The sequence below is a fragment of the Oxyura jamaicensis genome, chromosome 2 (genome assembly GCF_011077185.1).
Source record: "Oxyura jamaicensis isolate SHBP4307 breed ruddy duck chromosome 2, BPBGC_Ojam_1.0, whole genome shotgun sequence".
NCBI lineage: Eukaryota > Metazoa > Chordata > Aves > Anseriformes > Anatidae > Oxyura > Oxyura jamaicensis.
The window spans coordinates 4,099,265-4,123,470 of NC_048894.1; the positions used below are offsets into that span (position 1 = coordinate 4,099,265).

Consider the following 24,206-nt stretch of genomic DNA (forward strand, 5'->3'; position numbering starts at 1 on the left):
CCTGTTAGTCGTGTTATAGTTTGACAATGCATTTGGTTTCCTATTTGCATCTGTACTGAATCAAAACAAGGAACAAAGCTTGAACGAGCTGGATAGATTCCAGTTCCCATTGTGTAAAGATTGAATAACAGTTTCCACAGGTCATCTATAGTGTCACTGAAGGGTACTACTGGTGTCCACTCCCTGACACATTATGCTCATATGTTCATTAGTAAAAGAGTGTAGATAGGGAACCAAAAAGAGTTGATATTTGTGTTTGCTGTTTATCCATGAGAAGGCTCTTTTGATGAGCCAGTCAGTCTTTAATACATCACTGCAGTGCTTGTTTTGCAAGAGATAGCTGGTGGGCAGAATTTCTGCAGAAGTGGATTCTCCTCCAGTTTGCTCAGAGTAAGCTGTAATCCTCAGTGTTTTTTATTGATGTTTATTGGTTTGTTTTTCCTAATCAGGCTTCTATACATGATTACTCCAGCTTCTGAGGCTGCCTTAGCACACAGATGTAGTCATTTTTACTCCAGAACTGGTTGGCACAGTCCATCTTGTCCTTCTCCAAACTGGCATAAGTCCGTATCTCTTACCATGCCACCTTCGGCCAATTTCCGTTTGTACCTCAAAAGGAAAGGAGAATGTTATTAACAAACACTGTTCAAGGATGACATTGGTGAGAAGCAGGAAAGACACAAATGGTGGTTAGAGAAGGTTAAAATATTACCCCTTCCATTTCAGAACAAGCTAGCTCCTCTGGGCTCCCTTTCTATCTGATACAGAAAATTAGGATAGTACAAAGAGTGGTTCAGCTGGCCTGTACCAGACTGCTCATCCCTCTGTGTTGACAAAAAGTCTAATGTGGCTAGCTCAAAGTTGGTCTCCTATGTTGAAAACAGTAAATAATTCCAACTCTAATAATTCCAGCAGAGTTACCTGATTGAAGACTTCTAAGGTGGGAAAAAAAAAAAAAAAAAAAAAAAGACTGGGAGGGTGCAGAAAGTGCAGAGCACAGCAAATCCATGAGGGCTGTGTATAGGAAAAAGGGGGGCAGGAGGAATGAAGAGTGGGGATAGGTAGAAAAGGGCTGGAAAGCACTGGTTGCAAGGGGTGGCCAGTGTACGTGTCTGGCCAAGCCCAGTGCTTCTTAAATTTCCTCATTAAATGTTTTCTTAACTTTCACTTTGTTCATTTGCTCTCTCCTGAGTGTATGTGTACTACAAGTACTCTATGCCAGCCACAGGTAAGACCTGTGTGTGTGTCACTGAAAGTTTGTGCCAACTACTGGAGTCAGGCCAGGGGTGTAGGCCTTGCAGACTGTGGGGCCAGCTACTGGAGCAAATGGGGATCCAGCCTCATCTACTGGAGTGACGGGGGGTCTTCTGCTCCCTGTCACTGGGATAGGAGCAGTGTGTGTTCCCAAACCAGCTACTGGGGGTGGAACTGCAGAGTCACTCACTAAAGCACTGAGGTGCATGTGGGGCTCTGCACTGGTGGCTAGGGTGGGGCTGCAGGTCATAGCCCACGTACCTAGGCTGCTAGCCCTCAGGGTATGGCCAGTGTCTGTATCTTTCACAAACCTGGACTAGCCTGTGAGTAGCTGAGGCCTCAGGTCCAGCCCAGAGTATCGGGTGTGTGGGGTCAGTGCTGGTACAACCAAGGAACTTATGAGCATGGGGTGTATGAGGGACAAGTGTGTGAGTGCTGCATGTTTGCAGTGAACTTCAAGCCAGACTAGCCAGCGAGAAGGCAGCCTGTGAAGCAGGCAAGGGGCCTGGGATAAGGAACGGGATTCATCTGTCTGTGTCTACGGTTTGTGTGAGTGCTGTGCGTCAGTGCTACTGAAGGCAACCTTTGGCTGGGATAGCCAGTGTGACCGGTTGTGTTAGTGTCTGGTCTCTGCGTGTGTCCCTGTGTCTCCAGGATATGTGCTCAGCTTTGCTATGGGTTGGGCCTGCAAAGGGGAAAGCAGCAACCATGTCCTCCAGCCTGGGCAGAGATCCCAGGTCCCCCAGGCACCAGGCTGTGCCCAACAGCCGTGCAGGAGCAGTGCTGGGCCGGAGCAGCTGGAGGAGAAGGCCTTGTTCTTTACCTCGCTTAACAGAAACCAGCAGACTTTTAGTGTAGTCTGAAACCGAATCTCATTCACAGTCTAAAATAGTCATCTCAGCTACCGTGTAGTATGAAAATAGGGGAAAATTCCAGGTTTTCAATTTCTTCTAAAATATGGAAGATCAATGAATTATGTAGGCAACAGAAGAGTTCAAGATGCATCCTTATTACAATGTCTAGACTATGTAAATGGAACTGGATAATAAACTAAGTGGAATAATACTTGTCCCATCAACAGTAAAGTTCTGACTTAAATATTCTACAGAGAAAAACATATTTATCGATGCAAGGAAATACTGGGGAGTTTCATGAGCATATTAAAATACTAGAAAATAATATTTTGGTATCGGGCAATCTGTATACATTTAACATTATTTACAGTTTAGTAATTTAGAAACTGGAGGTCACATGGCTTCACTGCAGCAGCTTGTACTGTCAGGTCTGGACCTAGAATGGGTTTCCCAAGCCCCGCTATTGTACAAAAGCATGCAGAAATGATAAAAAAGGCTTCATGGAATAGCTCGTTTCTCCACTAGATGGCTTCATTCACATGAAGATAATTTAAATGAAATACATCTTCACTGATTCTCATGTTAACAGACAATCCTACAAAACTGAAAGATTTGATTATCTGCTTGCATGATACTAATTATTAACTCTATAAACCTGTCAGTGAAATCGATATTGTAAAGAATATAGTTCCCTTACCTCTTGGTTCAGGAAACAGTAAAGAACTGCTACAATAAACCCCTGAGGAAACACACAAACAAACAAAAAACAACAGTTAAGTGTTAGCACAGCTTGAAAAAGCCACTTACACTATCTGAATCCATGATAGTACTGTGTGTGAATCAATTTAGGCTGAGTATTTTTACAAATTTCTTATGTATCAGCAATAAAGCTAGTCAGATAATCAGCTAGCTAATGGCATTTCACCCAAGTCAGAAAGGCCGTAGGAATTCACAAGAACAGGTGATGTGACAAATTCCCAGGTTATGTTTACAAAGGCATGTCCATTCTACAGCTAAGAAGCTCATACAGCTTTTAAGTCAAGTTTTGTGCCATTATATCAGGTTAGATAAAATTCTGGCCACTGAATAAATTCTTAAAGTTTCTGAACTGAGATAAAGCCAAGAATATCCTAGGAGATCAATGGATCTGTGTGGTCCGAAACGCACTAAACACCCCATTGTTTTATTCAGTTTACCTTCTTCTTACATTATTGGTTAACAATGAAGAACAGATCCAAGTATGGAGGTTTAAGAATAAGTTGTACAGGGTGGATTGTATGGGATTGACACAGTGAGTTAACTGAAGTTAAAAACTGAACTGAAATGTCTGAAGTTAACCCAATGTCAACCTTACACAGGAATATAAAAGACTTGGCTTTGTATTGACAAAACCTGCAAACATACAGTCCAGCCTACAGCCAGGTAGGATATGGGTCACATTTTCAAATTTGTAACACAGCAAAGAACCATGAGGTGACATTATCTTCAGTATATAATTATTTTTTGTTTGCTGCTATTTGTCATATAGAAACTAGATTAAATCAGAAAATCTACTACAAAGGAACTGAAGATTCCTCGGTGATTTTACCTGAAAAGATCCAATGCAGAGCTCTAAATAAAGCCGAACCCCCAGGCTGGTGTATTCCGGAAGAAAATTGAAGACAATATAATGGGTTCCAAATAAAGGAATTAGAAGGAGAGTTGACCTTGAGAGACGTCTAGCATGGAGCATGAGAAAAAGTAAGGTAATATTATTTTTCAATAATAAAGACCAATGCATGCAATACATAATAGTGATGAACAGAAGTTAATAATGGTATCTAAATGTCCAGGTGTAAAGTTTTTATCTCTTGGGATGACAGTGCTGGAAAGCATAATGAGAAAATACCTGGAAATAGTTTTCTCATGCTTATTGCCTTATTGGCAATACTATGTTCATGACTTTTCTTATTGTATTTTGTCATTCACTCTTTCTGAATGTTATTGTAGTACCAGCAGTAGAATATATTTTGACCTATCTGAGTCATTGAAAATTTGATATTTATTTGTAGACGGATACAGAGGAAGTAATATGCAGACTCCTTGTCTAGTCCATGTCCAGAGAAAGACACTTCTAGAAAACAATTTACTCATTTGACTAGTTTCTGTAGGAATGGGGTAACATTGGGAATTTCTAAAATTAAATGCCAGTCAAACTGAGGCTGGTTTTGTCACTGGATCGGTACCTCTGTGTAAAAAGCATGATACAAACTTTTGTGACTTAAATCATTGATAAATTCTTTTTTGTTGTTGTTGTTCCATACACTACCTGTACTGAGATGAGTTATTGAAGTTGATTTGTCTAGGGTCTAGTTTTTTCAGCAAAATTCTGATGATGTTGATAAATAGGACAAAATTGACCTGTTTAAAATATTTTTTTTGGGAAAAAAAAAAAAAAAAAAGGTTACTTTCTCATATGAAACCTTTCAATGACAATCATTATTTGACTTCTATTATGTAATTTGTACCATTTCAATGAGACCTGTATGTAAGATGATTAATATAATCCCTCTTGGCAGTATTCAAGCCTCTCAATAGGTTGCATTCCTTCTTAAAGAAATAGATCAGGCTGAGAACTTGAGAATTTAACTCTGTTAAGCAAACTGTTTTTGTCAATACCTTGTATGATTTTATTTATTTATTTATGTAGCTCATATCATTTTAATTCTTCTCATTTGAGATTCCTATTGTATTAAATTTTGGGTAATATCTTTAGACATTATTAGTAGAATTCATCTGGTTAAATATAGTTATCTACAATGACATGGCTGCATCGGAGCTGATCACCCTGTTCTCCCTTTGTAGTCCATGGAGAGTGAGCCAATCAATAGAGCCTCAGGTGGATTTGGGGATGAGTCATCTCCTCTGAACATTGACATCTTTAGTCAGGTGAGTCACATACCAAAAGTGCCTGTTTCTCTTTGTTGACTGAAAAAAGCTGAGGAGCATTAGCTCAGCTCCAAAGCTAGCTAGGGTCGATCCTAACCTGCAAAGATAATTTTCTCTAGTTGCATTTTGACACAGCTCTACTAAAGTCTATGGAGCTGCTTAGTGCCCCACAATCAAAGAGTTTCTCCACATGCATTTTGTGTCCATAGGCACCAGATTTTGTTTAGGTGAGGATACATGCTTAATTTTGCCTAAGAATGTACATATTTCACCAGAAGGTCTCATTCTATCCATCAGTGATACATTAAGTGCATTCCAGCAGAAATATCATCAGTATGATCCCCTGAATCCTCTTAACGCCAAAAGTGAATGTCAGGTGGGCACTAGTAAGCGGAAAACTAATGGAGGTAGAAAGAAATGCAATATCGTATTGAAACACAGTAAATTATGAAAAGAATTCACCTTGAGATTCTCCATGCTTGGTGTTTACCTACATATGCCTTATTTGTATGCATCTGTCCTCCAATTAAATTAATCTTGCCATAGATGGTCTTAAGGCCGTCCACTAGTTGCTATCTCACACATTCCTTGGGCTTAATGACATCTGGGAGTAATCATATGCCATAATCATTTAAGGCCCATTAGTTTATTCAATATATGTCAAGCTCAAGAACTATTATTATCACCTGTGAAACGAACCTATTGCTTTTGAAATTTTATATTGAAATTTATGGCTGATTCTGGACTCTTAGGCAAAAATTCTGTTATCAAATACTGTAAGAATGGTTTAACCCCTCATCTGCCATAAATTTCAATCAGACTGAAAATTCTATGAAAACTTGCACTTCTTTGTGGAGTGTTTGCTATGGGTGATAGGGAGAGCACAGTTCTCTGCCTCTTTTGGCCTGCATTGTTTGTAGGTAAGTGATAAAATATTTTTACAGAACAAATTCTACCATTCCTCTTCCTCATCAAAAAAAAAAAAAAAAAAAAAAAAAAAGTTTAGCAAACAGTAAGGTTGTTGGTTTTTTTTTTTGCATTTTGCATTTTTTCTTACAACTATTGTTGGTAGAGTTAGAAGTACCTACCCCAACAGAAATTATAATAGGTCCTTTGATTAGCCACCAGTAAGGAGAGCCCTGATTAATATCCCAGCATCTAAGAAAATAACAGCAAATTTAGAAGAGAGGTGTATGTAATCACTACAATCAAGACAGCAAAAGCAGTGCCAGTTAAATTCTTAAGAGACACATTTTTGTGGAAGTGTCAATATAGTGCAAGTATATGGATATTTAAGTTCTGCTTTGTACAGGACATGCTTTTTATAGATTATTCTGCCTTTTCAAAAGGATATAGAGCTTCCTCAAAGTGTTAGGTGAGACATAGATGCAACAATTCCAACTATAGACTGGAACAGATGATGCCATGGCTGATAGAAAGATATAGCTTTGTTCTTCAAAGACACTTATTTAAGACATGAAAAACATTTTGTCTGTGTAAAGTAATGAGCACTCCAGCCCTCAAAAATATCAAAAGGTATTTTGTAACAGAAGCTCCAAAAGTTTTGCTTTCTCACTCTCTTTATCTGATTGGAGTCCCTTTTTCTTTTGCAGCTGAAATAAATATTTCAGCTTCCTGAGAAGCATGCCCTGCACAATTACAATTCTACTGCCATATTATACTCTAGTGGACACTATAAATCCCTATTCACCGTCTCTGTACTGGAATGGAAATTCAGAACTGGGCCTCGGGCACTTATCTAAAAGGTAATGTAGGAATAGGAAAGGTGTGTAATATAGTGATATTATTTTCCCATGTTATTGAAACGACATGAGCCTTCATCACTATCATTATTTTAAATACATAATTTATGTATATAGAATAATGTAAGAAACAATAACTTACTCCGTGTCTTCAAAGTAGAATTTTGCTAATATCCATATAAGGGTGAAAAGTGTTGGAAAACCTGTCAGAAAATTTAAAAAATGTCTAGATTCATCAGTTAATCTAAATCTTGTCCACTTAAATTCTACTGTGATGATGAAGGTCACCTATTTTCAGAACTGGGATTACGCTTTGTGGTCTAATACACATGATGAAATTAAACAAGTTATGGCATTGACTATTTGGTGATCATGCATCACTGTGAAGATGTAAAGGGATACAGAAGCTACTTTGCACATGATGTGGTGCTGCCAGGGAGGCCTGAGCTTGCAGCTTCTTACCTACATGAGTGCAGTTCACATGTGTGATCTTACCTGAAGTTAGCACTTGAATGCAGATTAAAACATTAAAACACGTTTTTTTATTGTGTGCTTTTTGCATGAGAAAATATTAGTATTTTTTATCAAATTCTCAAATAATAGAAATATGAGCAGCTTATGAATACAGACTGTGATCATAATCCTAAACATTCCTAAAATGGCGCCTGAAATCTCCCTAAAACACAAAGAGTGATTCAGTCTTCTTAGTTGTAATGCCTACCTTAACCTTAGTGTCAACATGCATGGATTGCCTTCCCGAACTGAACAGAAATTCCCCCTGGGCAATTAAGTTCACCTGCTGTATATCCTCAGGGAGGAGTACTCAGATTTTTCCTTTAACAGCAGGTTCATATTGGCAGTCACTTAGTTTGGATCTTCAAATGTACTTAGTTTTCTACTTATTTCACAGGGACTTTAATGCTATACTTTTAAAAGCTTGATTACTCTTCACTACTGTATGTAAAAATAAAAGCAAAATCGATGCTTTGCTTTATTTTTGCTAGCTACTTCAGTTAGGCAAACTCAGTTCTGCATCTAGTATATCTTATTGGATGCACAAAGCCTTTTGTAACATCTCGCCTTTTATTCGTTTCATGTAAAATCCGTACTTACCCCAGCCAAAGAGAACCAGCCACCAAAAATATCTTTTTCCATGAGAAAGGGATGAGAGTAGTAGACAGTTTAGGTAAAGAGCCTCTACCAGCAGCCACATGAAATTGGTCATCATGAAGTAGTGACAGAAAACAACTGAGATCTTGCATTCAGTCTATAGATCAAGAAAGTCATAGTTTTGGCATTACATGTGCATGCATATTTTTGATTTGCGGATGTAGTAAGCATCTGTAATTCTGTCTGAGATCTAAAAAGAGTAAGATCTCACAATTACAGACATGTTTAAAGGGAGATCATAAAATATAATGTGGCTTTCTGAATAAGACTTTAACCATCTTAGTAGCTTGGAATCTCTGTATTTTGCTTTATATCTCTGCTAGAAATACAGCTTGGTCTCCCAAGCATGCAATTTCTCCCATAAATGCACCACTTCCAGTGTAGTAGATACAAGTAGGCTCAAATGCTCAATAGCCTTTGGACAAAAGTGTGTTCTAGGACCCATCATATTTCACTTTCCCTCCTTATGCTCAGTTTTAAATTTTTATGTGGCCATGAGCAATGCAGAAGAATCAGCTGATAAACTTCTGTCTGAAATCCTCTTTATCGCCAATATTTGTGGCTGAACAAAGCTAAGTTGATTGCCTAGTGTCTTGCATATCCTGTGGTCTACAATTCAGAGCTTTTGGTCAGAACGTGAAATCCAGAATTTCCAGAAGAAACATCTTTAAAAAAAGATGTTACAAGATATTTAGAGATCTTTGGTTTTAGGCTTTACATCGTAGAAGGGTAACAGTATAATGATACTATTATTATTATTATTTTTATTGCATGGTCTAAATGTGATTCAGACTACTGTATTAATTAGTGTTCACTACCATACCACATCAGAAAATAAATAAATAAAAGTAGCAAAAAGTAAAAGGAATGATGAAATGTGAATACATATATAGATGGCATGTAAATACATCCAGTACCAGAGTATCATGTCTTTTCATGTGCTTACTGTAGAGAAGCTGCAATGGTCAATGTCTTCTTCTTGGAAAAGGACAGAATCCTTAATGAAAATGGCAATAGCTTTTAAGATGAAAGTGAAAAAGAGCTGTATGTGGATATAATTTCTGGGACAGCGAAGCCTCCTGGAAGAAAAGAAGAAAGGTTCTTCTGAGGTAATTCATTGACTTGTGCTGGCAATAATTCAGATATGCAATAAAGCCTTATTTCATCTCAGGTACTCCCAGGTATGTATAGAAAGTAAACTTTAATTCACTGAGCTCTTTCTGCTAAACAGGCAGAGACAGAAACCTTCCTCATGTAAACCAATTCACCCACAGTCTACATTTTAATCTCTTCTTGTTAGGTGGTGTTTCCTTGTTGGCCTGATGTCGCTTCTGGTCTGCCAGATTCTAAGAATCTCAGCTTTGTTATGTGGTCAGTGTGCCTGAGCTGAGATGTCTTTTGGTTGGCATTATTTGGGGGCAAAAAGAAACTTCAGTTTGAAGAATCATTTCCATCAATATAATTTTGATTGTAGCTAAATCACTCCCAAGAAAAGAATGCAGAGATATTCCAGACTAACCAGAAAGTTTTCTCAATGCACAGGGTAACGATTAGCAAAATACATAGCAAAATACTGTGGTTGAGTTAATTTGCATTAAATGTCTATGTAGGCTGCCTTATCCAGAATTAAATAATACTTCCTTAGATTACCAAAGTTATTCTTATGAATTAAATGAATAATTGCTTTAAAACAGTTTGGCACGTCTTTAATTTTTTAGATTCAGATTTTTTTTTCTTACTGTTACTATATACAGACTTTTGGAGGGAGTTATGCAACTTAAAGTTTTTGTTTGGAGCTGAAGACTTCAGATAATTAGCAAAGAGCCCCTTTACAAGCTGAATTCCCTCCAGATCCAGTAATCTCAGGGTCACCTAATCCAAAAATTCAGTTAGTGTGCAGTTTTACTACTGAACTGAAATGCCAACCCCATTGTTGAACTGTAACTCTTTCCTCCCTATTACTAAGTTGTTTTCTGTCAATTGTTTCTTTCTTTCCCCTTATTTGAGTTGGTTTGTTTTCTCAAGGTCAGAGTAGATGTCAATACACATAATCTGTTGACTTCCAGACATGAGTTAGGAAGCTGCAGAGGTCAAGAAACTTTCCCCAGAGAAAGCTGATTCTTACAGCATAGTAATATATATATTTTAGTACTTTTGGTTTTTATTTTGCACAACTGCAAGAAATATAGATTAATAAAATAAATCTTACGTCAGCAAACATCAAATCAACCTTAAATAAGAAAACAATCATTTTTACTCAAAATTCTCTACATTATACATGAGAGCATCTAATAGATGGGTAATTCGATGGGAAAGAGATTTTAGCAAACTTGCCAAATTCAGATCCTAACTTTCAAAGTATCTTTGTTGTTGTAAAAGTTTCAATAGTCATATATACAGTGCCATAGGAGCACTGACTCAGAATTGAGGTCTCTTATAATCTTATTGTTAATATAAAATTTACTGAGTCCACATAAGGCAAGAATACATGGTTTTATCAAAAATTATCTTGATTCCAGCTAAAGCAAGCAAATATATATATATTGGTTATTAGGATCTGAGTTGCCGACTTCTGCCAGCAAACAGCCAAGGTTTATTTCACAGTTCTGATTCTTCTTATTTCTGTGTTTCTCTGATAATCTTTCATTTGTAGCCCTCAATTTAATATGATTAAACTAATACTGTCTGAAAGTTTTATTTTTATTCTTCTGAATTTCTGTCTCTATTATTTTGTTATGTCTAATGTCTCATACAAACTAAGATACGAAGAACTTTTAAATTAATCAAGTTAGAAGATAACTTCACATACCTGAATGCAATAAGAACTGCCACAGCAATAATAAGTGAGGTGATAGATACACTGTATCCTACAGTATAGATGATCTTTATGGTAGAAAAGTAGGATTGCTATAAAAGAAAAGAATGATCCATCATAAATTGCAGCCAAATGACAGCTATTTAAATGATTTTGGCACTTTTGCTTTATTTGATGCTTCCAATCTGTTCACACCCCTGAGTGCCTCTTTTGTTCCTTCTAATTCTGCAGCAAACGTCAACTGAAATCAATCATTAATGTTTCTTTTATGAAGACCCATTCTATGGGTACATGGGTATTGCCCAGTTTGATAAAGAACCATTTATTGTTTAAGATGTTTTCAAGCTCATTCATAAAACCCTGAAAGACTAAGTGAGTCTTCCAAGAAAACATTGTAAAAACTCATGCATTTTTTTAAGTGTTTTATTTCATACTGTGTTTCTGCACAGCAATAGTGGAAGGATAATCCTTCTGGCAGCTGGCTACATGATGAATACAGAATGCTCTAAGCCTTTCCTTATGCCTCTCCACTTTCTTTTTTTGTTTCCTTAGAATTTTGCCATCTGTTGTCTTTTCCATTTTTTTTTAATTGTTATTGTTATTTTTTTTTTTTCCTGGGGTTGTATGATTTCCTCTTTCTGCTTGCTTCCACATTCAACTTTTACTTAAGAGTGTCAATCACAATCCATTTGAACCTCTATCAGACATGATCTCTGAGTAGGGGTTATCTGACTTCAACTATCATGCATGGAAGCAGAAAACAAAATTAATAAGCTCTAGGCTGCAGATCTTTCCTTTTGAACTCATGTGGTGTGTCTCTTGAGCCCCAGCTCAATATTTTGATGTCCTAACATCCATGCAGCTAGTCCATGCAATCACCTTCACTGTGAGGAAGGACACGTATTTGTTTTGAGCTTTAAGTATCACCAAAGTCATTATAAGGCTGAAACTGGGTAGGATTTATTTTAGGTACTTTAAAGTTAGCTTTCTAAGTATTAGCAGCTGAGTCTATATATAGTAAAATGAACAATGTGAGACCATGGTCCCAGGACTGTGCTGCTTAGTTGTTAACACAGTTCCATTTCTTGAAGGCTACTTTTCTGTTTAGGGAAAAAAGCACCTCAGAAGGCAATTAATCTCATAAGATGAGGCCTGATCACTTTCCATCAGCAAGAAAAATAATCAATCATTATGCCTGCCTTAGTAAGTGGTGCAAGGCAATAGCTTTGGTTTAGCAGAGTGAAACCTTCAGTGCTGAGGACCCAACGTGCACATTGTATGCATTTCTGACTAGCCATGGTCTAGTCCCATAGGCTGGACTTTTATTATTTTTCAGAGCACACTATATGCGCCCTGCATTTGTCTTCCAGTTTAGTGTCATCCATACAAAACCAGATCAGCCTTTCTCAGAACATGCCTCAGTATAAATGAAAGTGCAAAAAGTGCCAGAGATTTTCTTGAAAAGCTCACACCTGATCATGACAACAGCACTAATGTAGATCCATCATGTAGTCGTTAGGTTAGACTTGCACAGATTCGTTTTATTATTTATTTATTTAATTTAATTTAATTATTTTTATTTTATTTGGGATTGGTAAAATTAAATGATGTGGAAACTACACAGTGGCCTTTTCTGTCTTGTGGATGAACTGTGACTTGCATATGATTGCCCATGCATTTGACTACACACCATTCAAGACAGAGCTCAGAGAAGGCCCTGAGAGCTACAGATCTATCCAGTAAGTCTTGTAGGCACTGCTCCATAAGAAGTGTATCAAAGCTGTGCTGGGCCTGTCTTAGCTGGCAACTTTCACTTAGAAATCAAAGATGAAAAGCATAGCAAGCAATAATAAAATCTTTAAGTAGATAAATATACAAATGGGGAGTTTACTGAAAGGTAAAATGTGAGTTACTGCTTAAAAAAAAAAAAATCTGAAGACTGATTTAGGATTGCTTTTACATCAGAAAGTAATAAAAGGGAAGTAATAAAAGAAAGAAAGAGAAGAACAGAACTGTGTTTCAGTGGAATTGTTATTCATGGAAAGCAGCAGGTACTGCCCCTCAGAGGCTGGAAAGGAAGCTTGAGTTAAACAGCAGGACAGCAATCAGTACAGAAAAGGGAAGACAGGAGAAATCTCTCCATAAGCACATAAAGTAAGCTCCCTCCTGCAAGTTGAGTGGACTTTGACAACTACAGTATAAATGTTAGTGGACAAAATAAATAAATAAATAAATAAATAGTATTCACATTACTTGTAAAGATAAAGGTGCAATTTAGCCTGTACAAAGGGGAGCAGAGGTCTAGAGTTAGACAGGACAACTGATTTTTAAGGATGAAATATTCCTACCGCCTTCCTATCACTTTTAACCTGGTGGACATTTAATCAGATTCTTTCCACTTTGTTATTCTTCATTTTCTCCACAGCAGCTAAAACCAAGAGTCTTTATATAATTCTAATAATTTGTAATATTGTGTTATGTTTCACTAAACGATGTATCTTTCAGTATTTTAGCTGACTTCTCTGAAAAAAAAATATATACAATATTTTTGCATCCTTATTAGATCAAAAACTATTTTATTTTTTATTTTTCTTTTATAGATAAATTCTAAATGTCATTGAATGTGCAAATCTAGCTGAAGCAATATGTCAAATACAGAGATATAGATTTTAAAATATTCTTTGTTTTTATTTCCTTGTTGAATTAGATATTTTGTGTTAGTCAGGATGAGAAATCATACACCCCTCTTGTCCTTAGGTATTGCTGAGTTTGGAATAGTGATGTTATAACAGCACATTTGCTGTACTGGTGCTGTGATACCACAAAATCCCATGGTGTTTTTATTTATTTATTTATTATTATTATTCCAAGTGCAATAGAACTGCATGATTTCATGGAATTTGCAGATGACTTTATTTTCATTACAATTTTATACCTGAAAAATAAAATGTCATCAGTAGTTCTCCAAAATATTTGATCGGAGTAAAATTTGAATCACATTCCATACTTGGTAAGAAATTTCAGCTTCATCTGAGTTTCCTTCCCTAGTGGTCTTCAGGAATAGAAAGGAATCCTGTAACGTCAGCACATCACTCACATATGTTTATATGATTAAACTTACTTCTTCAAGGGGAATCTCATCTTCAACTGGACAAGCAATATGATAGGAAGGGAATGGGTCTGACCAACCTTTCTTTGTGCAGTTTCTTCTTACTATCCCAGCTGAAACAGAAACACTTAGTTTTACCAATGAAGAGCTGCATACTGCAAAAAATAAAAGCCAGGAGAAGATCTCTTGCTAGTATGGAGGTTATACTAGCAGAAGAGGACCATCTCTCTTATCCCACAGAGCTGACACAGCTTTGTGTTTGTACATCCAGTTAGTCAGGTACAAAACTTCTAACTTGTTTCTAATGATAAACAGCAAGAGGCAGTGAGAGAGCCAAGGAGACAGAGGTAGAGGTGAAGGAGCAACGATGAAATCCTATTATGGACAAGGAACTCTATTTAAGAAGAATGGGAAGCACTGCCCCATAAGACTCATTCAGAGCTCACCCCTCGAACGTACCCTTTCTCACTGTCATCTTTCTTGGGGCTTACTCTTTCTTTGGAGATCAGACACTGGAATAAGTAGTTTGTTCTCTGAGGAGAGTAGATTTCCATAGAAAGATTTATGAGTCAGATGCAGGATAAGTAAGAGAATCCCAGAACAGGAAATGAAGGTACACAGATGAAAGGGATTTTCCTTATCCTTCATTTATAGCTAGCATGTGCTGGGTGAGGCAGAGGTTGGGGTTTGCAGTTTCTTTTCCTTGTGAAACTGCCAAATGTAGATCTCTCTTGGAAGATAATTTCCTCCTTATGGGCTTGCAGTTTGTTCCTGGCCACATTTACCCAGAGAGTAAACAGTCACAAAGGCATTACTTTGCACAGTCTTGCATTTGACCAAACACATATGCTACTTGAATGACAAGATTCTGCTTTGCATCTCCAACCTTGGTCTTAAAGAACAATCACATTATTCATTCCTCAGTCTTTGATTTCATCCCACACTAATCAAAGCATAAACCTCATAAAGACCTATGCTTAAGTTCTGACCTAAATGACCCCTCTGCAAGCTCTGTAGAAAACTTACCAAGCAAGCTGATCTTGAAGCTCATGGAAACCAATGGAAATCACTCCATTGATTTCAGTGTTCTTTGGCTTGGGTTCTCATCACTGCCTATGGGATTATATCCAGTTATAGTAGTGCGTGAGATGTGAGATGGACTGCAAAACACCCTCAGATCTTATTGCATGCTGTGCAGTAAGGCTTTGAGCAGGAACTTGAAGCAGTCTGTCTTTATTATTTGTTATTAGAAAGCCTTGTGCCAGGCATGCAGCATAATAGTAGGAGTACAATCAAAACAGCACATCACCTGTCTCCTTCATGAAGTGAAAGAGGATATCTGGGCATGGTAAGGCAAGAGTCTCTCCAGCATCTGCCTCTGGCCAGCACAATAATTTGTCCCAGGTTCTCTTGCAACCTCAGATAAAAAGTGAAATATATTTTTAAACTTAATTATATCTGAGCAAAATCAAAGATTTTTTTTTTCCAACTTTGATCCTCTGCTCCTTAAATTTCTTACAAAAACAGTTAATCCTCAAATTTTATTTTATAGTGAAAGATAAACACCTCCAGATGACTACTTACTCTAGTTAGACACCTTTTTCAGACACGGTGCAACAAATGACAATGTGCTATGGAAGTGGGAGGAAGAGTGCTGCTAGAAGACAGACCAGGTTATGATTCCTGTTAAGTGGCTACCATGTTGTTAAAGGTCAACACATCTCCACTGAAAAGTATGATGCCATGATGGTAACTAGTCAGAATCATAGAATCACAGAATGGTTTGGGTTGGAAGGGACATCAACGCACCTTCAACCCCCCAGCCATGGGCAGGGACACCTCCCACCAGCCCAGGCTGCCCCCAGCCCCATCCAGCCTGGCCTTGAGCACTGCCAGGGATGGGTAAGCCACAGCTCCTCTGGGCAGCCTGGGCCAGGGCTTCACCTCCCTCTGAGTGAAGGATTTCCTCCTAACATCTAATCTAAATCTATCCTGTTTTACTTTAAAGTCATTACCCCTTGTCCTATCCCTATACCCCCTGACACAGAGTCCCTCCCCAGCTCTCCTGCAGCCCCCTTTAGGCCCTGGCAGGCCGCTGTGAGGTCTCCCCGGAGCCTTCTCCTCTCCAGGCTGAACAACCCCAACTCCCTCAGCCTGGCTCCACAGCAGAGGTGCTCCAGCCTCTGAGCATCCTCATGGCCTTCTCTGGACTCACCCCAACAGGCCCCTGCTGGGGTGCGGGACCCCAGAGCTGAGCGCAGGCTCCAGGTGGGGTCTCACAAGAGCAGAGCAGAGGGGGACAATCCCCTCCCTCACCCTGCTGCCCACGCTGCTTTTGGTGCAGCCCAGGACACAGTTGGCTTTCTGGGCTGCAAGCACATGTTGCCAGCTCATATCAACCTTCACCAGCACCCCCCCAGGTCCTTCTCCTCAGGGCTTCTCCCAACCCATTCCACACCAAGCCTGTGTTTGTGCTTAGGATTGACCCGGCCCAGATGTAGGACCTTGCACTTGGCCCTGTTGAACCTCATGAGGCTCACACAGGCCCACCTCTCAGGCCTGCCCAGGTCCCTCTGGATGGCATCCCTTCCCTTCCACACCACACAGCTAGGTGTTGTCAGCAAACGTGCTGAAGGTGCACACAGTCCCACTGACCATGTCACTGACAAAGATCTTCAGCAGGGGGAGGGAATAGGACAAAGACATAAGTTATATAGAATGTCCACATTTGAATGTGAAAAAAATGTTGAAAAAAGAGAATTGAAGGTATGGAAGTACGTGGAATAGAGCTGAGGAGAGCCCAAAAATGTTGAACAATGAGTAAAACATTTAAACATGCATTGGCAGCATGGCTGTATCCTGATTTTGGCAGGGTGTTGCTTCTCTGTCATTCATTTCATCTACCACTCATGGATACCTGTTGTTGCATTCCCATGCTTTTCTGACTCCTCCAGACATTCAGCCTCCTTTTTCTTCAGCTCTGTTATAAAATCACATTCAGGATGGACATTCCCAGCAACCTACAGAGAGAGGAGTTTCAGCTGATTAGGAAGTAGGTCTGGGGAAGGATCTCACAAGCAGCTACAAAATCCAGCCCTACACATGCAGCTAGCAAGTGTGTTAAGGACACAGAACATTGGCTCAGTGCTTAGCATCAAAAGAGACAAAGCTCTGCCTGCTGACAGACAGTGTCTCTACACAAACTGTGATGCTCACAGCAGGTGAATCCAGCAGAGTTCTGTCAAAGGCAGTTGAGCTGTGCTACAGTCCATCAGAGAAAATCCTTAGGCAGCATAGCTGTCCAAGGATGATAGCTACAGCTCAGCTCTGCCCTGGGAAGTTTAAAAGATTTCACTGGTTATATTTAAACTAAAGGGAATCCTTGCTAGGGCCCAGGTATGAGTGCAGGACTTAACTTGCACCCTGACTTTAGACTCTGCCAAATCTGGAGCCAAGAAACTAGAGTGGTCTTGAACAGACTCCTTTTCTTGATGGTGAAGGGCATACTGCAGAGCCTTACATACTTGCTTTTTCGGCATAGATATGTCCCTGCCAACCTCCAAAGAAACATTTTGAAACAACATATGATATTTGTGAAACTGTCTTCTGACTGAGCTCTTTGCTCTAAAAGGAATGAATCTGATCTCTCCTTTCTGCCATCTGCCTTTCTTTACACTGGGTGGGAGACAAAACCTTATTTGAAATAAAATTCTGCCCCAAAGCATTTGTTGTTGATTTGGTGTGATGGTGTAGAGGAAAAAAAAAAAAAAATGACATCTAGAGTTTTAACATCAGGGAATGCTGCATCCCTTTGGTTGTTTTACTCTTTATTAGATGTGTGCTTACATGGACACCATAAGAGAATTTGAAGGGATCCAGAGTAACCTTGGCCACCAAAAGACACTGTCTACAGCAAGTTGTTACAAAACACAGTCACTGTGGGTGTCCTGACCGTAGGTACCGGTACCGGTATGCTTAGTAGGTGTGGATATAGATATAAACACGCAGATACACACAACAGAAAATAAACTCAGGATGAGAATTGCATGGTGAGCAGGTGGCTGGCATATGGCTCAGCTTTGTTCTATCCAGGGAAGATTAATATTCAGGGAATCTGGGAAATAAATAGCTCACTTTCAGGTCTTTCAGAGGGCAGGTCCTATCAGTTCCAATAAGCATTGTTTCCCCTCCATGCTAATATCCTTATTGCAAGTGGATCTGCAGAGCATTGGAACTGCTGAAAACTCAAGGCTCTCAGCCTGCTTGTATGGACAATATTGGATTCATTGCAGAGCCTTTGGTCTCCTGGGGTTTGGACCCAGGCAGTTGGAAATGGCATGTATCCACATCTCTGCACTTCAAGAAGCTGTTTTCCTTCCCCCTTACTGCACTTTTAGGAGGATGTTGTTTTCCTGCCAAACTGGCAGACAGCAGTGCCATGGATCAGTTCAAGGCAGCAGTGAAAACGCAGGTTTGATAGTCAAGGTTAAATGAAGCTTGGTGTATGTGAGAAGAGGGTAACTATCAGTGAACGGGGCAGAGGTCAGCTCTTGGCTTAGCACCAGGAGGTGGAGATCTGATGTGTGGGATGCTCACTGATATTAGCCATCATCATTAAAAACAGATACTCCAGGGAACCCTTCCTCTCCACGCTATTAAGAAATGCAATGGTGGGCAGCATGACAGAAAACTGTGATCTGTCTTGAACACCTCTGCTCATCTGATAGCTCTTCTCATGCCAACATGTATTTTATTCTTCCTTATATTCACCCTGGACAGTGAAAGTCATCTATGCTGAAAAGCTCACTACATGTCACATACAGCAGCTATTACAAAAGTAGCTTTATTAGTAATTAGTAAAAACAGTCATGCCATTTTACTGAAAAAAAAACTTTTCACAGCATTCTCTTGGACTGGTGAACTGCCCAGAAAAATCTCAGCACACAATAATTGTACTCATTTGTACAGTCCTAAATTATTTCTCCTGGCAAATAAAATGACTAGATTTTGCCTGTAAAAACTGTCTTTGCTCACTGAAATGTTCATGGTGAGAACAAAGAAAGTTTAGCTTATTCACAAGTCCAGAAAATCTGTTTTTTCTTTCTGTCTCCAGACTCGTGAGAACACTTTACCACATGCTTCTGAAATAAAAAGGTGATGCCGATCAAGTGCCAGGTATTTAAGTTATTACCTCTTCATCCAAGAATTCCTGATCTTAAGCGATGCTTTCACAGTTTATACTCAAGTCAATGGTAACTACTTCTTAAACAAACACTGAGTACAAGATCTGTTATGACAGAAACAAAATAAACTGAAAATATTTATCCCACTCCTGGACTGTGTTTTAGGTATATCTGTACCCTTAGAATATTTGACTACTATTTTAAACAGCTTTTAAACTTTTAAACAGCTTTTAATACTTTTAAACAGCTCTGAATACTAATCTGAAACAAGGTATAGGATTAGTTTCCAAACCAAAACATCTATAGACTTACTTGTTTAATCCCATTTTATATCTTCCACCCTTCTGACCATCTCTGGAAGCATTAAATCATGGGCTAGAGGTGTGAGTCATTCTTTCAGACAGGAATAAATGTGCATATATGTGATTCATCTCCCTTTGGTTTTTATACCTACAGAGACATCATTATCTCATCCAGCCATCTTTGGTTCCTTTCATGAGAATATACAAGAGATGGTAGCATTTTTGTGCATAGATCAATTGAATTATCTTATACACTTTTGGATGAAATGAGCTATGGTTTAGTCTCAATTCACTAGGATTCCCCTGGCTATTAAATTCACTGTTACTCACTAACTTTGGGCTTCAGCACTGAGTCAGTGCTGAACTTAACTACAGCTACTGGCATTATGTAGACTCATGTACGGATCATCGCTGCAGAGCTATTTTGCCTGGTAGCTCAAATGATAATAAGCCATGTTATTGGTTTGTAGGATCCCCAAAGAAACGAAACTCCCTAAAGTTATTTAGTTTGCCATTTTGCTGGTTCACTTGCTTTAGGATTGTCTCTACAGAAGCTCTCTCTGTAGATCACAGATCACAAAATCGAAGAATCAGACTGGTTAAGTCTGACAGGAACCTCTGAAGATCATCTAGTGCAACCCCCTGCACAAGATAAGGTCTATGTAGAGCAGGTTGCTCAGGGTTGCATCCAGTAAAGTTTTAAGTATCCCCAAGGATGAGGACTCCACAGCCTCTCTGGGCAGCTTCTTCCAGTGTTGTACACCCTCACTGTAAAAAGAGGTTGCTAGCATTTAAATGAAAGTTTGGGTATTTCAGTTTGTACTGACTTCTTTGTGTACTTTTATTGTATAGCACTGCCAGGTGGCCATTGAGATTACCTAGGATCTGAGTTGTCCTCAGGAGAGATTCCTCTCTCAATCAACTGATGGCATAGCCCTGAATAACTGCAATCTTATTTTAGGCACTTCAACAAAATGTCTACCATTATGGTATATGAGTATGGATTCTCCCACCACAGGTAGCCTCTTGTTTTGGGTAGGTGAGACAGCACAGGAATCCAAACTTGGCTTGTTTCTTTTTCTGAATTCTCTAAATTAGTAGAGGAAACATGAAATAGAGGTTCTAGTAAATTTCATAGTTATTTATATCCATGAAGATGGGCAGATTTCAAGTGCTACTTCTCTGATAGACTTTAATAAGCATCTGACCTAATAGAAGCATGCCAGTTTTGAAGACACTGCTGAATCAAGGAACATGCTCAGGAGAAAATAATGTCTGATTTGGGAAGAGGAGGATGAAGATTTTTCAGTCAAATACATCCACTCGTGATGTCTTCGCTGAGTCAGTGACATCCAAACACCTCTTCCATCCATTTGTAATCTAGAATCTATAACCCAAATTCTTCTCTGCAAAGTGCTTAGCTCCAAATATTTCACAGAGCTGAAATGCTTTTAAAACTGTGCTGCCATCAGGTGAATTGCTCACTTTTTAAAGATTCTAAAAGGTTAAAATGTAAATCTAGAAAGCACCTTCAAATCTCTATGAAACTTGAATAATTTTCATTTCCGATTTTTCAGGAGAATAAGTATCCCAGTAAGGCTTGGTTACGGAGAAGATTCATAGTCATGCAGTGTGAAACCATTCTGTATCTGCACATGCATCTTTCAAGTAAAAACTAGGATGTGCCTGATGAATTTTGGTAACTTTTAGCAAAACTTGGAAGAGGAGAAAACAGAAGGAGAACAGATGGATGGCAGTTTTGGGATGTACAACCCCAAGTTCATGACAGTCTAAAGACATCAACTTTGTAGCTGTTTTTTTAAAAGACTTTTTTGTCCCCACAATAACTACTGTTTGGCATTACCGATGGTCAAGCCTAGGACCTCTCAGAGGGCCATGATTTTCCAACTGCTTTACATTCCCAGAATATCTGTAACTGTCCTTTAAGACACAGCCGTTTGGACAGCAAACTCATCGGATGCAAGGCACCTCTTAAGGACATGTTGAAAAGTTAGCTGCATCTGGCCTGAGACAGAATAAAGGAATAATGGCTTAATGCCAAAGCTAAGCTGATGTCAGTGCCCTTAGTCACCCTGCCCAGCCTGCCCTGGGGACTCCCACATGGGCCCAAGACCCCTTTTCAGCTTGGCCCCTGCCCCAGTGATGCTACAGGATGATGGACACAAGCTCCACCACAGCCCTGCTTTGCCCAGCCATAGTCTTCACTGATGTCTCAGTCTGATCTTGGCCCAGTCCTGTCCCCATTGCTCTGTCCAGTAAACCTGGGCCATGTTTGACCCTGATTCCCTCACCGATCCTGATCCTGACCACCCACAGAGTGTTCTGCTTCCTTGTTGGAGGTGGTAGGTTGAGTTTTGGCTGGAAAAATCCACCTCTGCATGCCAGCTTATCACTTACAGTATAAATATAGCTTAGAACAAATATAAGTGCTTTTCTTGTGCTCACGTGCATATGCTAAGGAAACGGGTATTTCCCCAACGCCTTTCTGAAGGGCAAAAATTAAAGGAATTGTGTAACAAGAGCCAAACTCTTTTCTGAGAGTGTCATAGCTAACATTTCAGGTTGTCCTCCTGAATAACTGTGCCCCAGATTCTCCCTACTGATGGGGAAAACTGAAACTGCAAATAAAGTAAACACCTATGTGTTCCAAATAGAAGATGAATTTGCAGTTGCTGCATCCCTTAGTTACAGTATTAATGAAGCTGTGGGTTGGAATAACCTCTGAAAATCAAGCAAATCTTTGCCCTTGTCAGAAGGCCCCAGCTGAAAGTCCTATTAGCGCAATAAAAACAAAAACACAAACTGTACCAGATCGTGCTCTAAAGAGGGGCATGAAATGCACAGATAGGAAAGAAAACTTTTTTTCTCTCATGCTATTCTAGTTTTTTATTATTATTATTTTTATTTTTTTTAATACCATCGTGCAAAATTTACTGCTTAAATATTATTTCTCCTCTGTTTTCTCTCATATATATCAGAATGGGTCAATATTTGCATTCTTTTCACGTTACAGTAAGCACCACACAAGTGATGACAGTAAAAAAACCCTCAGTTTATAGAAGGTGAGAGTCAGCCTCTTAAACATTTAAAACCTCTCCAAAAGTTGACTTCATCTCTTCCAAGGAAAGCATGCCGTTAAGTTACACTAACAATGAAAAGAGATGTCTGCTTTTGCACCATTTGCTAGGCAAAATAGCAATTGTTTGCCTATCTTCTGTTAACTGTAAGATATACAAATACACAATAGGAGATTTAGTTTATACACTTCTACATAAACACGTGTTTTTTTATCGGTGCGTAATTCCACCATATCCAGCATGACTATGTAGAAGAAGATACTATTTGCATAAATGGGACAGGTTCTTACAGAGACCTTCAGTGATATTATTGCCTATTAGCCCTGGATCCTGATATTCCTTTTATGAACATTTGTACACATTACACTACAGGGAAGCAGAGTTTGTCACACAGGTGATGCAAAGGAAACCATACCCTTGTAGGACCAAAAAGTATTTTCAGTCAATTCACGGTGCTTTGTTTTTCTTGATCCATAAAGCACAGGCTGCTGTGCCATCCCTTGCAAAATGCTTCATCGGAGAAGAGATTCTCTGGGTTATGATTCAGAGGAAAAAGGGAAGGATACAGTAGAAATATAACAAAAGGAAAATGCTGAACACATCATTAGTCTCTGAAGCAAAGCAAATACCCTTCCCCCACTTTTGACTTTTCCTGATATTTGTGTGATCCTTAATGCTGTTTTTCTAATCATTGCCAGAAGCTAAATATCAGCAAGACCTCTAGGCTATTTAATGGCACCGGACATTTCCAAATCTGCTATAAGCAACCGTGCCGATTCAACTCATTTCTTCCCTGTAGTGTCTCAGCTGGTCACATTAGATAATGTTCCACCAAAAAGGCAGATGAAATGATAACTAATAAGACTGCATATTCTGAAATTTAAGAAAACTATCAAGACTCAGCTGCTCTCATGTAACAGCTCTACTCCAGTTTATTCGACTTAGTTACTGTCTTTTAAAGCCTACACAGACACACACACAGGGCTTTTGCCAATTACGATGTTTCTCCTTAGCCAGTGTATGGTAAGAAAGCAGTGAAATGCATTGATACACAGATCCTAAAAATTGTGTCCCTTCTGCCACTGTTCACACTTTCCGTAGCATCTTGCCTTGTTTAATTGGAATCTAAACCAAATAAAGAGAAAAAGCACCCATTTAAAGAAATAAAGCTCTATCCAACCATCTGCTCCAAGTAGAAAACAAACCACTATTGAAAAACAATGATGTAAAAGCTTTTCATGCAATTACTCACAAACACTGCAAGAGTCAAGGTATACAGGACACAGTGGTATAACATGCTAGAGTCCATGTTCCAAAGAAAGAGTTAGAATTCTCTTCTTTAGCCTTCCTTAGCATCTTTCACCTTCTTTTTGACTTCCCCTTCTCCCATCAGTTGCTGATCCAAAGCATTTATCTTTTTGCACAGAAGTGACGTAACAGTACGGTGAAGTGGGAAATAAATATTAACAACTCTCTAAACTCTGTTAACTCACTTTCTCTCTCTCTCTCTCTTTTTTTTTTTTTTTTTTTTTTACTTTTCTTTATGTTCAAAGGCTGGAATGGATTATTTGAGTGATTGTTCCCAAGAGTACGAGAATTTGGAGAGTCATCTCTTTTTCTCCTCTGTAACACAAAATTATTTTAAGAGGGATGAACTATTCAAAATATTGCCAATCCTGCATAATAAGAGCATGGTTCACTTAAACAAACAAACAAACAAAAAACTCTCC

General features: G+C 38.9%; 1 protein-coding gene across 2 annotated transcripts; it reads right to left on the bottom strand.

Annotated features, from left to right (window-relative positions):
• Window positions 1–412: 412 nt before the first annotated feature.
• On the bottom strand, window positions 413–23,856 carry GHRHR (growth hormone releasing hormone receptor). Of its 2 annotated transcripts, XM_035318706.1 has the most exons (13): window positions 23,729–23,856; window positions 16,811–16,913; window positions 15,203–15,310; window positions 13,906–14,006; window positions 10,779–10,876; window positions 8,916–9,048; window positions 7,913–8,066; window positions 6,942–7,002; window positions 6,125–6,194; window positions 4,417–4,508; window positions 3,697–3,826; window positions 2,806–2,847; window positions 413–609 (listed from the first exon to the last, which is right to left on the bottom strand). In XM_035318706.1, exons 1-13 carry the CDS (start codon window positions 23,783–23,785, stop codon window positions 487–489), a joined length of 1,272 nt encoding a protein of 423 aa, XP_035174597.1. In that variant the 5' UTR covers window positions 23,786–23,856; the 3' UTR covers window positions 413–486. The 2 variants fall into 2 exon arrangements, with proteins under 2 accessions (XP_035174597.1, XP_035174598.1); XM_035318707.1 differs by lacking the exon at window positions 4,417–4,508.
• Window positions 23,857–24,206: the final 350 nt, after the last annotated feature.